Source organism: Vigna angularis, chromosome 10, assembly GCF_016808095.1.
Source record: "Vigna angularis cultivar LongXiaoDou No.4 chromosome 10, ASM1680809v1, whole genome shotgun sequence".
NCBI classification, from domain to species: domain Eukaryota; kingdom Viridiplantae; phylum Streptophyta; class Magnoliopsida; order Fabales; family Fabaceae; genus Vigna; species Vigna angularis.
The window spans coordinates 24,313,697-24,326,082 of record NC_068979.1 but is presented as its reverse complement, the minus strand read 5'-3'; the positions used below and the strand labels follow the sequence as shown (position 1 = coordinate 24,326,082).

At 31.0% G+C, this 12,386-nt stretch overlaps 1 protein-coding gene across 1 annotated transcript; it reads left to right on the top strand.

Moving 5' to 3' along the window:
* The first annotated feature begins 7,063 nt into the window (after window positions 1-7,063).
* Window positions 7,064-9,230, top strand: LOC128194441 (uncharacterized). Its single transcript, XM_052870052.1, has 2 exons — window positions 7,064-7,347; window positions 7,703-9,230. The coding sequence occupies exon 2, from the start codon at window positions 7,725-7,727 to the stop codon at window positions 9,228-9,230; it is 1,506 nt and encodes a 501-aa protein (XP_052726012.1). The 5' UTR covers window positions 7,064-7,347; window positions 7,703-7,724.
* The last annotated feature ends 3,156 nt before the right edge of the window (window positions 9,231-12,386 follow it).

Below are 12,386 nucleotides of genomic sequence, written 5' to 3'. Positions count from 1 at the left end.
GACCCATGTTTTTCTTGTCTTTCTTGTTGCATGATAAGAGAGAAAACCCGATTGATGTTTGGAAGGGGGTCCATTAGGAGAATCTACGTCCTAACAGTGTTGTAAGAGTCATTTAATCCTTTGAGAAAGCATATTACATGTTCCATTTCTCTGTACTTTAAGAAAACTTTTGAAAGGGCACAACTGCATGGTATCTTGCATGTGCAAGTGGGAATGGGTCTTAAGAACTCTAATTCTTCCCACAGAATTTTTAAATCTGTAAAGAATTGGCTAACTCCTCTTTCCCCTTGTCTAATAGAATGTATATCTTGAAGGAGATCAGAAATCTTGAAATGATCACCTTTAGAGAACCTTTCTTTCAACTCTTCCCATAGTTCTTTTGCCTCTTCCACATATATGACGCTCTCGGCAATTTGTGGAGAGAGAGTATTGGTTATCCAAGACAATATCATCATGTTGCATCTTTCCCAAGCATCATACAAGATATCATCTTTCTGTGGTTTCTTTATAGATCCATCAATGAATTTCACTTTGTTCTTGGAAAGCAAGGCTCTTCTCATGCTTCTGTTCCAAGAGGAGTAATTGTTTTCATTCAGAGTTTGTGTAATGAGGGTGAGTCCAGGATTCTCTCCTGGATGTAGGTAGTAAGGGCTGGCTGGGTTGTTGAACTCAGCATGGTCCATGGAGTCAAGAATTGTATGGACCAGTCCAAGAACCTATCAAGAAAGAAAGCAGGCGGAGCGGAAGCAGAGCAGGTACTAGACCTGCTCTGATACCATATTAAGCCGAGGCCCAAAATGGCATGCACAGTAACGAGGCCCAATATCCAGTGGCCCGTGGCATGGTTAAGGCAATCAACTTCAGACTCCTCTGCAGACGTGTCCAGGCGCTGTCATACGAGTGAGGAGAGAGAACAGAGCATTCCAGAGAGTTCCTTCTCAAAGCATGGTGGTCCAGCGGTGGTCCGGCAGCCTTGGGAGCCTCAGATCACGTCGGTGCAGAAGGGAAAGAAGTAGAGGGGAGAGAGACGAACAAGTAAAAGGTAACCTTTCTTGAATATGATATTATTGCATAATACTGAATGTTTCTCTGTTTCTATAAAAACTTAAATACAAAACAGAACTCTATTTATAGAGTTCTGATACAACAGAAAACGGTAACATAAAAGCAAGTAACAACCCCTAAACCGAATGTATTTCGGTCCATTGAACATAGCCCTAGAAGTAATTTGTTTTGATTCTTAATAAAATACGAAATATATTTAATTATATTAAACTTTTATTAATACATGCTTAATAAATATATATTTTGTAAAAGATTATCAAATTGAAGTTAAGTGATAAAACTTGTTAAATTTTTAATAAAAATGCATATTCAAACTTTATGCTACTCGTTAAAATAAGTCAACATGTAATCTACTTACTTAAGAGTTAGATTATACTATTTTATTTAAATATTAGTGAAAATGCATTCTTTATGTCAATTCTTTTATAATAAAACAATAACAAAATTACTGTTATTTTATTATGATAATTAAAAAATTAAATATAAATAATTTTTTTATTTTGTAGGTCATTTTAATTAAAAAATGGTCAAATAAAAAACACTTAAAATTTTAAAAAACGGTCACTTAGACCGTAAAATTAGCAAATAATTATTTTAATTTAAAAAATACATTTAAAAGATAAAATTGAAAAAAATATATGAAATAAAAATCCCTTTTATATAAAGGTATAGATACATATCATATATATAAAAGTATATTTATATTACTCTTTGAATAAATTTTTCAAAGCAAAAACTCATAGATAATTATATATACAAAATATATATATATATATATATATATAAAGTTATTTTTCTTTTTTTCAATCTTACTTAGTGCTCCTACTTATAACATTATATAATTTTATGTATCACATTATTATTAGAGTTGAAAATAATTAAGGCATACATGGGCTGAGTTAGTGATTTATAATATATCATATACATTTTTATTTCAATCAAATTATATTACATATATTAACTCCAAAATAAGAATTTAAGTATTTATATTAAAAGAAGCTCATTTAGTTTATTTTTCACATAATTAATTAACAACTCATCATAAATATATTTCGCTCTACTATTGGAAAACTAGTATATTAAATTAAACTCAAATGTTTTAAACTGGTCATATAACCTCTTATAATATGATAGCTTAAATTTGTTCTACTTATAAGATATGATTATTTTCATTGTTTATAAGAACATCTTTCAACTTCATTACTTAATATCTTTCCATATGTAACTCTAATATTAATAGAGTCAGGATAACTTCATTATCATAATTTCAATTCAATTAATATCTTAAAACCAATTAGTGTAGTACTTTCTATTGCAAAATAACATTTAATCAAACATATATCATACTAACATTTAATAGTAGATTATGGGTAACATATAAGCTCTTCTTAACCTTACACACATCAGCAATATATTATGGCTAAAACCCATGCTCTATTCGACCTCACACACATTAACAAGAGCTTTTTGCTAACATTAATGCTCTACCTAACCTCACATATCAATAATAGATTTTGGCTAATAGTTAGACTCTACTCGACCTTACACATATGATCTACTCGACTTTACATCCATATATTTTATTTTAAAATCATTTATTTTTATTTATAAAATCTCTCTCTCTCTTAGCAAACAAACAAGTTCGTTTAGCAAGATAAAATTGAGTTTTTCAAACTTTAAGTTTGTCCAACAAGCAACCTCATTTGTTCGCTGAGACAGATATAAATGTATACTCATATAAAAATACTTGACTCACTCAACAACCAAACTCCTCTGAGCTCTCTATATTTTAATATCTCAAATTTCATTCAACAAAGATATTGAATTCTCCAACAGTATAAGTACTAGAAGTTCTTAACAAATAATTAATCCAACAATATTAGACTTATCCAACAAAATAACCACCTATAACTCTCTAGACTTTAATAAAATGAATTTTGCTCATCATCTTAAACTCCGTAAACCTTGTTTATATTCTTACTCTAATTTAAATTAGTATAGAAAACATTTCATATATTGATTATTATTTTAATTAACTAGAAAGTATTATATTTATATCAATTCAAATTAAAATTAACATAGTGAGACTTTATTTTTATATTTTATTTTCTTGCATTCAATCATACTTGATCTTTTATTTGGCACAACAAGTATTCTCATTATTTATTATTATACAATAATTGTTGTCACTATTCAACCATAATAATTGTGGTGATTGCAATTATTATTGTAAATAGAGGTTAGTATTTTAGATTATAATATGTTAGAATTTTAATTCATTAGAGTTGAGTGAAATATGTGAAATGGCTGGATTACAAATGAGTGTATAATGGTGATATATTTTGTGTAGATTAATAATAGTAAACTTGTGTTCATAAAGATTTGGAATGAATTGAACATTGATTTTATTTTATTTTATACATGAAGATATTTTAGCATATAGTTCTTATTTCTTTAAATAATTTCCAATATATATATATCTATATATAAATTATTTGGTAATTACTAAAAAAAGTCATAATATAAATTGTTTTTTTAAAAATATATTTTTATTTATAGTTAAAGTTTGATATAATTAGGAGTGGTGAAGTAGATCACGATCTCTAGACCAACTTATCAAATTGCTAAAATTTGATGTGCTAGATTGAAATTTTTAACTCTTTAATCCACTTTGACTCATTTTACATCAACTTGACCAATTAAAAGTGAGACAAAAACAGATTAATTTGATAGTATCTTTTTAATAAAAATTAAAATAAAAATATTTTTCAAAATATTTTTTTCTATATTATATTAATTCAAATATATATATATATATATATATATATATATATATATATATATATATATATAAGTATTAACTTAAATAATTAACAATTGCAAATTAAGTTATAATAATTTGTTATAATAAAATTATTTAACATGAAAATGTAAATTATTTTAATTTATTTAATTAAAAACATTAATTAGATAAGTAAAATTTTAATAAATATTTATGAGTAAATATATTTTTAATATTTAGATATATACATATAAACAAGTTTTAAAAATAAATAAAAAATTAGAAAAAAGTTGGTGGACTGGATAACCAACCCGCCGACTCATTCTTTGTCCAAGCATATTGAGATTTCCAGTTGTACAACAAATCAAACCGATCCATCCCATTTTGGGCCGGCCGAATGAGAGTACAGATCAAAATACTAACCGGTTTTTTCCTTCTTAGATCTAACACAATCCGAAATTTTAATTAAATGTAAGTAAATACTAAATATGAAAACACTTTATCTATAAGATTTAAATTTTATAACGGAGAGATTATGTAAGATATAGTTTATTTCATCTAACGAACATATAAAACGTTTTTTTTTTCTTTGTATTATGACAGAAAATGATCTCTTTAACTCTCTTCTGAAATAAAAATAATAATATATCAGTTTCTTTTCTTGCTCTTTTTGCTTTTTTCTTTTTCTTTAGCTAAGATAAATTTACTGGAAAGTAGAAAAATACTTAGTTTAGAAAATTAATTTCATTTCCACCTTAAATTTAGAAGTTGTAATCTAAACTCAGCCGTTTGTGATTTCCCTTAAGATTCGAAAAAGTGTAAAAAAAGCGAAAAGAATTATGGATGGTTTCTTAGAAAGAAAGATTGAGGAGAAAAAAAGAAAAGCATGATTGTTGTTTCTCATGCTGAGGATTTCAAGGGTTAACAGAGAGACAAGATTACTCGTAGGAAAATTGAGAAAGAAATTTGATTAGGTCAAATAATCCGTGCCTACGCTACGCTACTTTGTGTCACTCACTACTCGCATGCTTTGCCTTGATCGTGACACACATGTCAGAGGACTGCTTCATTCAATTGAGGGTGGCTTTGACTCTTTCACTCAACGCTAATTACAAAACCCCAAAGTGCTCTCTTTCTCACACCACCACTCATTTCATTGCTAATTTTAAAGTTTGTGTCCTTTAGCCATACACTTCTTAATCCATCAAATTAGCCACGCCTTAATCTTAACACGTCTTATCTATGCTTTCAAACAATCGCTAACCCACTATTGTGTGAGAGAGAGGATTATAATTAGCATTTATCACTCATTGTGCTTGATTTGACAGTAGTGTCTATACCTATCTTATTTTGGTGTGCCAAGATTAATTAGCATCTAATCCTTAATTAAAATGTTCAAAATATTCAATATATGTAGTATGGAATCATCTACTCCTTAGAAAAATGAAAGTGTAGGTAAATTCAGTCAACCCAAGTCACCTTCCAATTAATTCAATTAGAATATCAATGAATCAACACTTATAAGTGTCTACAATAAGCATAAAATTAGAAATAACCGAAAACAGGATTTGGTGTAAGCAATGTAAGCAGAACAATTAGATAAAGACAAATTTAAGTTCCTCACATGTTCCAAACATGTACATGTGATGCTTTATTCTTTTACTTGTCGAATTAAACAAACAAAAACTTATTAGAATTAAGCAAACTAACAACAATTCTTAATTAAAGAACATGATTGAGTTATCAACCAGCATTGTAAAACAATCTTAAAAGAAAAAATTAGAACTAAAAAATGATAAATTAAGTAGACTTTGTTTATATAAATTGAAGAATAATACTTTAATTGCATATAATCTCACAATTAACTATGAATTCACAAGAGAATCGACTTATAAAGGTTTAGTCTTCAGTGTTGAAGATAATAAAAAACATTACAAATTGAATAGTATAATGAATGATTGAACGTTGATAGATGTCTACTTATATTGAATTTATTTTTCAGAATCATAATATTGGGCTTCAATTCATTTTATCTAAAACAACCAATTCAATTCCAAATATTTAATACAAAAGATAACTATAAGTAATAGATTGAGAGTTGCTCCCTCCACCACCACCAACCGCTCCCTGTATCACCCCATACCTAATTTATCCTTGCTATAAAACGGATGTCAACATCCGTTTCACCTTCAACGGACGTTGTTATCTGTGAACGGGTCATCCGTTTACATATTTTATATTTTAGTTTATTGTTTTTATTTAAAAAAAACTTCAACGGATGTGGCCACATCCGTTTAATAGATTTTCAAAAATATTTTTATTTATTATTTAAATAATAATATATAAATTAAATTAATAATAATTATTTTATTAAATAAAATAAAATTAATTTATAAATAATTAAGTAATAATTTAAAAAAAAATTAAATAATATTTATATATTAATTTAAAATATAAAAAAGTTAAAAAACTAAAAACTAAAAAAAAAAACTAATTCAACGGATGTCGATGTGGTACATCCGTTTAGTAGATTTATAACAAAAATTTTAATTATTATTTAAATAATAATACATAAATTAAAATTAATAATAATTATTTTATTAAATAAAATAAAATTAATTTATAAATAATTAAGTAATAATTTTAAAATAATTAAATAATATTTATATATTAATTTAAAATACAAAAAATTAAAAAACTAAAAACTAAAAAAACAAAAAAAAATTCACGATGTGGCACATCTGTTTTAATATATTTATAAAAAATATTTTAATTATTATTTAAATAATAATACATAAATTAAATTAATAATAATTATTTTATTAAATAAAATAAAATTAATTTATAAATAATTAAGTAATAATTTTAATCAATGGTTTTAGTTAACACTCAATTAATTTCAATTGGACAAATTCCATTTAAAAGAGTGAATTTAAACTCAATAATAATTGAAGAAAGCTAAGATTAAGTATTTTAAACGCCATTGGAAATGTACTCATCAACTACATTGAATCTTTTTAACAATGAGATTATATAAAGCTAAAAAAACATTGAAGAATCATTTTGAATAATTTCAACAAATATTAGAATTCAAAGTGATATAAAAACTAGGTTTAAACCCTCCCTTGGTCCTCAAGTTTGTATGAAAATCTCATTTGGGTTTTCAAGTTTTTTTCTGTCTCAATTGGGTCATATTTTTTGTAAAAGTGAGCACATTGTACCATAACCGTTAAGTGATGTGAGACGGCGTTAAATTGGTGTGAGCTGGTGCACAGAGAATGTGGTGATGTGTTTAGGGTTTCTTACGTGGACTGTTTTGTTTAAAAAAATAGTGCTGATGTGGCATAAGTACCCTTTATTCATATTAGGTATATCAGAATTAGGGATTTGAAATTGGAATTGGGGATTTAATTTGGTTGTTGCGAGACGAAGCGGAGGACGAACAAGAACTCGAATCTTGAACAAGACGAAGAGGCCAGCTAATAGTTGACGCGACTAAGGTAAGATACTTCGTTTCGTCTTTGGTTTTCTGTTTCAGTGCATAAGTGTGATTTGTGGTCTTCGACAATTGGGTTTTTGTCTTGGTCTGTATGAATTTTTATAATGCTTTGTGGTCCCCATTTTGCATGTTCAATTGTTACATTGTAGTTTACACATTGTGGTCCCGAATTTTGTTTCTTGAATTGTTTATCAATTGTAGTGGTCCCCTGTCTATGAGTGTTTCGTTAGTGGGGATGTTACTTTGTTCCCTGTCCCCCTGTCTTTGTCGGTGTGAGTGTTTAGTTAGTGAGTGAGTGTTTCCGTAGTTGTAGCACTGTAATATTCGAAATAGTTGTTAACCCCCATAATGTACAGGTTATAAAAGGAAGTTGTTGATATGGATGAGGAACGTATTAAGGTGGTGGTCCACCATTCTGGAAATTTTGTGAGTGATGATAATGGGAACTTAAGCTTTGAAGGAGAGAGAGCAGAATGGTCTTGTGATCCAGACTTGTTTAGCTATTTTGGCATAGTAGCGTCAGTCAAAGAATTAGGTCATATGGACATCAAAGAGTTATGGTACGGTTTAGGAGGTCAGTCTGTGCACCCAGATAGGTTAGAATTATTAACTGATGATAGGGGTGCCATGCACATGTTGAACATTGCTAGGTTAAATGATGAAGTTCATCTGTATGTGGTTCATAATATGATGGAACCAAAAATAGTAGAAATGATTGATTGGGTTGGTGGTCAAGTTGATGATGAAGGTGATGTTGCAAGACAAGTGGAGGAGGTTGAGGTTGAGGTTGTTCGTGATGGTCAACTTGGAACAGAAATGGTGGAGGGTGAGGGGGATGCCCAGGATGGTGATGGTCTGGATCATACTGCAGTAGGAAGAAAAATGGTTGAGGGTGAGGATGATGCCCATGAGGGTGAAGGTGATGGGTATGAGGGTGATGGTGAGGATCATAGTGATGTTGGTAAAAAAATGGTTGAGGGTGATGGTCAGGATCATAGTGATGGTGGTACAAAAATGGGTGAGGGTGAGGGTGATGGTGAGGATCATAGTGATGCCCATGAGGGTGAAGGTGATGGGTATGAGGGTGAAGGTGAGGATCATAGTGATGCCTATGAGGGTGATGGTGAGGATGTTGAGATCCATCATGTAGAGGAAGCTGAGGTACATGATGTAGATGATTTTGAGCTAGAGGATTATGAAGAGGATGATGATGTAGAAGGCAGTGAGGGTGATGCACATCAGGCAGAGTCTGAGGACGAAGATGTAGATAGAAGTGAAGGCATTCTAATTGATGTCAGCGTGCATTGTGACATTGGGTCTTCTAAAGGAAATGTAGGAGAACAAGCTTCCAGTGCCTTACTTGAGTCTGAACGGTCAACAGATAATGAATTTATTCATGATATGTGTGGGTTGTCTGACAATGAGTGGTTATCAGAGGAGTTGTTTAGTGGATCAGATAGTGAGGACAATCATGTGAGGACTAAGATAAGGTTTCCCACTTTTAGTATGCCTAAAACTTTGGTGGATTATAAATGGGAAGTAGGAACTTATTTTGCTGAGAAAAATGAATTCACAGATGCCATAAGGACTTATGCACTAAGTAATGGGAGAAGTTTAAAATTTATTAAGAATGACAAGAAAAGGATTTCTGTCAAGTGCTTGGGTGGAAGAGGAAATTGTAAATGGTATGCGTATTGTTCCTTTAGGACTGATGTCAGTGCATGGCAACTGAGAAAAGTGATGTCAATAACCAATCCTGAGACATTCCTCCCTAGAATACTCTTTCATATCCATATTATAAGTATCTCATCATATCTTCACATTACATTAGAATTATCATACCATACTTCAATACCAACATACTTCCTCATCCATCACATTTAAGTATAATCAAACGAATCAGTAAAATAACCATCATTCTTGAACACGACCGAACATAAAAGGTCAACCTAACCTATTAACAAGACCGAACGGGAGAAACTCTCCCTATATACTAACATGACTGATTGATCATTTAAGAGTAAGACTCAAGCATGAGCCGAACACAGTTTTAGGGCCGAATACTAGAACAACCCAAAACTAGAGTTAAACCGAACGTTTTTATCTTATGTCGAACACTATCGGCTTAGATCGAACACTCTGAGACAGATAAGACTGAAGGAGTGGTCGTACACTATTTAGGACCGACCAATAAGAGAGACCTCATTAACAGGTAAGGCCCATCAGAGGCCGAATGTAGTTAAGACTGAACACTAATACCAAACCGAGTACCAGTGCAAGACCGAGCACTACTAAGACTGAGTGCTAGTACAAGACAAGTACTACTGAGACTGAGCGCTAGTATAGAACAAGCACTACCGAGACCGAGCACTAGTACAAAACAAACACTACCGAGACCGAGCGCTAGTACAGAACAAGCACTACCGAGATCGAGCGCTAGTACAGAACAAGCACTACTGAGACCGAGCGCTAGTACAAAACAAGCGCTAGTACAGAACAAGCACTACCGAGACCGAGCGCTAGTACAAAACAAGCACTACCGAGATCGAGCGCTAGTAGAAAACCAGCACTTCCAAGACCGAGCGCTACTAAGGCCGAACGATCATGAACTGGGAGGACTCCAAAGAGACCGAACCCAGTTAATGACCGACGCAGAACAAGGCCGAACAGCCAAATCAGCGCATGACCGAGTGGTCAACAACGAACCCTCAGTTTTCTGCAGAATTATGAACACATCAAAATTTACCAAAACTAAACAGTTTTCCAAACTTCTAATCTTCCAAACACGAATCATATACACATTTACACCTATCCAAGAGTACCTAAATCTTTCTAACATCAATCATAAGAGTCTCATACCAGATTTCACTTCAAATTCTGCATAATCCACAACTCAAAGACCCAAAATCTGTTTTCCTACTATTTACACATTTTAGAAGGACTTAAGGGTTCTAATAGGCCCTAAACAACTTACCTAGATTATCCTTACAGACCAAAACCACTCCTGATACAAATTCCCTGTTTTTACTACTCCACTTTCTCACAATTCACTCGGCACAGTTACTATAATTTTTCAGAACCGAAATCAAACATGGCCACAACAATTAACAGTCCACAATACAATACCGAGCATACAAACATTCCATTTTCACATACATACAACCCCAACAACCATCATTCTCATATATCATAACCAAATCAATTAAATTATCTAGCTTCCCTTACCTTTAACCAAACCGAACAGCTTCTACACAACCAGTAAATTTGTTTGAACCGCAATAGAATCCTAAGAACACCTATGAACCACTGAATGGTGAAAGAGGAGCAACCGTAGAACCACAATGAAATGAGAAAAGGAAGAAAAAGAATACGGAACACATGCAAACAGAACAACAGAAAATACAGAAATTCATGAGAATTTGAGAAACAAAACTTACCCACTCTAACCACGAAATTGATCGGTGGAAAAGGAAGCCCTTGATCACAGGATCGCCTAGGAAGCTCCGAATCGCCGATCAGACGAACCACTGATGAAAAATTTTAGAGAGAAGGAGGAGAAAAGAAGAGACTTGAGTTTTAGAGATATACAAATTCTGAGAAAATGAGATGAGTTGTGCTTTAGGAAAATTCTATAAAATGCTCAAACTCTTTTATTTGAGACATCTGTCACTCCTTTCCACTTGTCATTTTCAGGTGTTTCACAATAAAAATGTTTCAATGTGTTTTTCTACAATGAGAATGAGGTAAAGAGCTTGCAAATATAAATATAATTTTTTTTACGTCAAATCGCTTATAGATTTAAATAAGTGAAGTAATTTATATAGGTAATTAAACATCCAACATAAATTATAATATATAACCGTTTTACTAATTTACAAAAATATTATCACATATTTTATGTTTATTGTTACTTTAAATAAATAAGGTGATGTGAAAGACAATTTTTGTATTAATGAATATTTAGATAAGTGTAAAAACAACATCCTTATATTTAATTTAAAAAATAAAATATTATTCATATATCCATTATATTTAACCAACATAAAATTATACATTAAAAATTAAAATTTATTCAAATAATGTAACCAAAGACGGATTTATTCATCATACATGCGTATACATAAACTATTCATGATATTTTCTAAGGGTGAGATAATTAATTATTTGAATGGTTTCGTGGATTAAGGAGGACCTAGGTAGCTAACTGCACATTTCCTTAGTCAAAGTTTAATTTGAATTAGTGATCATTGTTATATATGCTATCACTAATCCCCGTCACATGAAGGAAACCAGAACTGTTCGATTTGAACTTCCATTCTTAATAATCACCACAAATGTACAACCGCGCATTAAAGAACTCAAGACTTAACTTTTGATTTTTCTCTCTGCAAATGGGTTAGTGGTAGAGAGACCTTTCAAGTCACGTTAATATCGTTAAAGAACCCAAAATATTCTTATTAATTAGTGCTCCATTTTAAATAAATTATTCTTACAAAATATATCCAATCTATGTTTTCAACAACTTAGTCTGAATTATAAAAAAATTAGTTATATTATTAGATGTGTTACAGTAGTTATATTAATATTAAAATAACAAAAATAAAAGGGTGATAATTATAATTAACCTACGAAATTAGCAATACATAGTTTACAATATAAAGTCAAAGGAAAACCAAAACTAACAATAAGAGAGTCTAATTAACTAATAGTAACAGTGTTTTTGGTCTGATTATTCCACCGTTGACGCTTGACCCTTGCTCCACAAAGTAACTCACATTGCCGCTTTATCCATATCGTTTACCATAAAATGTAGTTAACTTTTTCATTTACATCACGTAAGAGGTTTGAATCCTTGGATGAATGTAAATTAGTGTTAGGGTTGAAGCAAATGAAGAGAAGATTTTTGGGTGGAGATAGGAACACGAAGAATGAAATGAATATTTGTCGGAAAGTATTGCATTTGGTATTTATTTGCAGATGTCTCACAGCTACGCAGCACTTCCCAAAGGCCGCCACGTACCCTCCAACACTCACTGTCCC